Source organism: Eimeria maxima, genomic scaffold (assembly GCF_000499605.1).
Source record: "Eimeria maxima Weybridge genomic scaffold, Emw_scaff2897, whole genome shotgun sequence".
NCBI classification, from domain to species: Eukaryota; Apicomplexa; class Conoidasida; order Eucoccidiorida; family Eimeriidae; genus Eimeria; species Eimeria maxima.
In genome coordinates this window covers 1-628 of record NW_013563776.1, presented here as the reverse complement: position 1 = coordinate 628, position 628 = coordinate 1, and the positions used below count along the sequence as shown (strand labels likewise).

General features: G+C 49.4%; 1 protein-coding gene across 1 annotated transcript; it reads left to right on the top strand.

Moving 5' to 3' along the window:
* Positions 1-544: 544 nt before the first annotated feature.
* On the top strand, positions 545-606 carry EMWEY_00059590 (hypothetical protein; the record flags this gene model as incomplete). The annotated part of the gene is made up of 1 exon (XM_013478102.1): positions 545-606. A coding segment is annotated over one exon (62 nt), but the record flags the coding sequence as incomplete, so codon positions are not given.
* Between the last annotated feature and the right edge of the window lie 22 nt (positions 607-628).

Below are 628 nucleotides of genomic sequence, written 5' to 3'. Positions count from 1 at the left end.
AACCTTGGAGACCTGATGCGGTTAATGGTACGGCCAGGGGTGCAAATAACAACTTTCCCTCCTCTTTTCACGGGCAGTCAGGAGCGCACCGGACTGTCTGGAAGCCAGAAAGCTTTACCAGCCAGTCAACCCTATCTCCAGATAATCTGATTCAAGGGTATGTTTGATTCAGACTGTTAAGAAGCAAAGACAACGCTTCCCGGGGCACCCGCCTGCGTCGAGGATTTCATTCACGTTACCGTACAGTATCCACGTCCTGGCTCAGGAATATTATCCTGATTCCCTTTCGCGAAAAACGTGGCGAAAAACCACGAAATCCACGCAGTTAAGCTGTCGCTTAGGACCGGCTAACCCATGTCCAATTGCTGTTCACATGGAACCCTTCTCAACTTCAGTCTTCAAAGTTCTCATTTGAATATTTGCTACTGCCACCAAGATCTGCACTAGAGACCGTTCCACACAGGCTCACGCCAAATGCTTCGCTACGATCCCCACGTCTTCATACTCATTACCGCAAAACGTCGAGTGCTCAAAACTTGCGATAATGGCCTGGTATCAGTACCCCGCTGCAGCGCCATCCATTTTCAGGGCTGGTTCATTCGGCAGGTAAGTTGTTACACACTTCTTA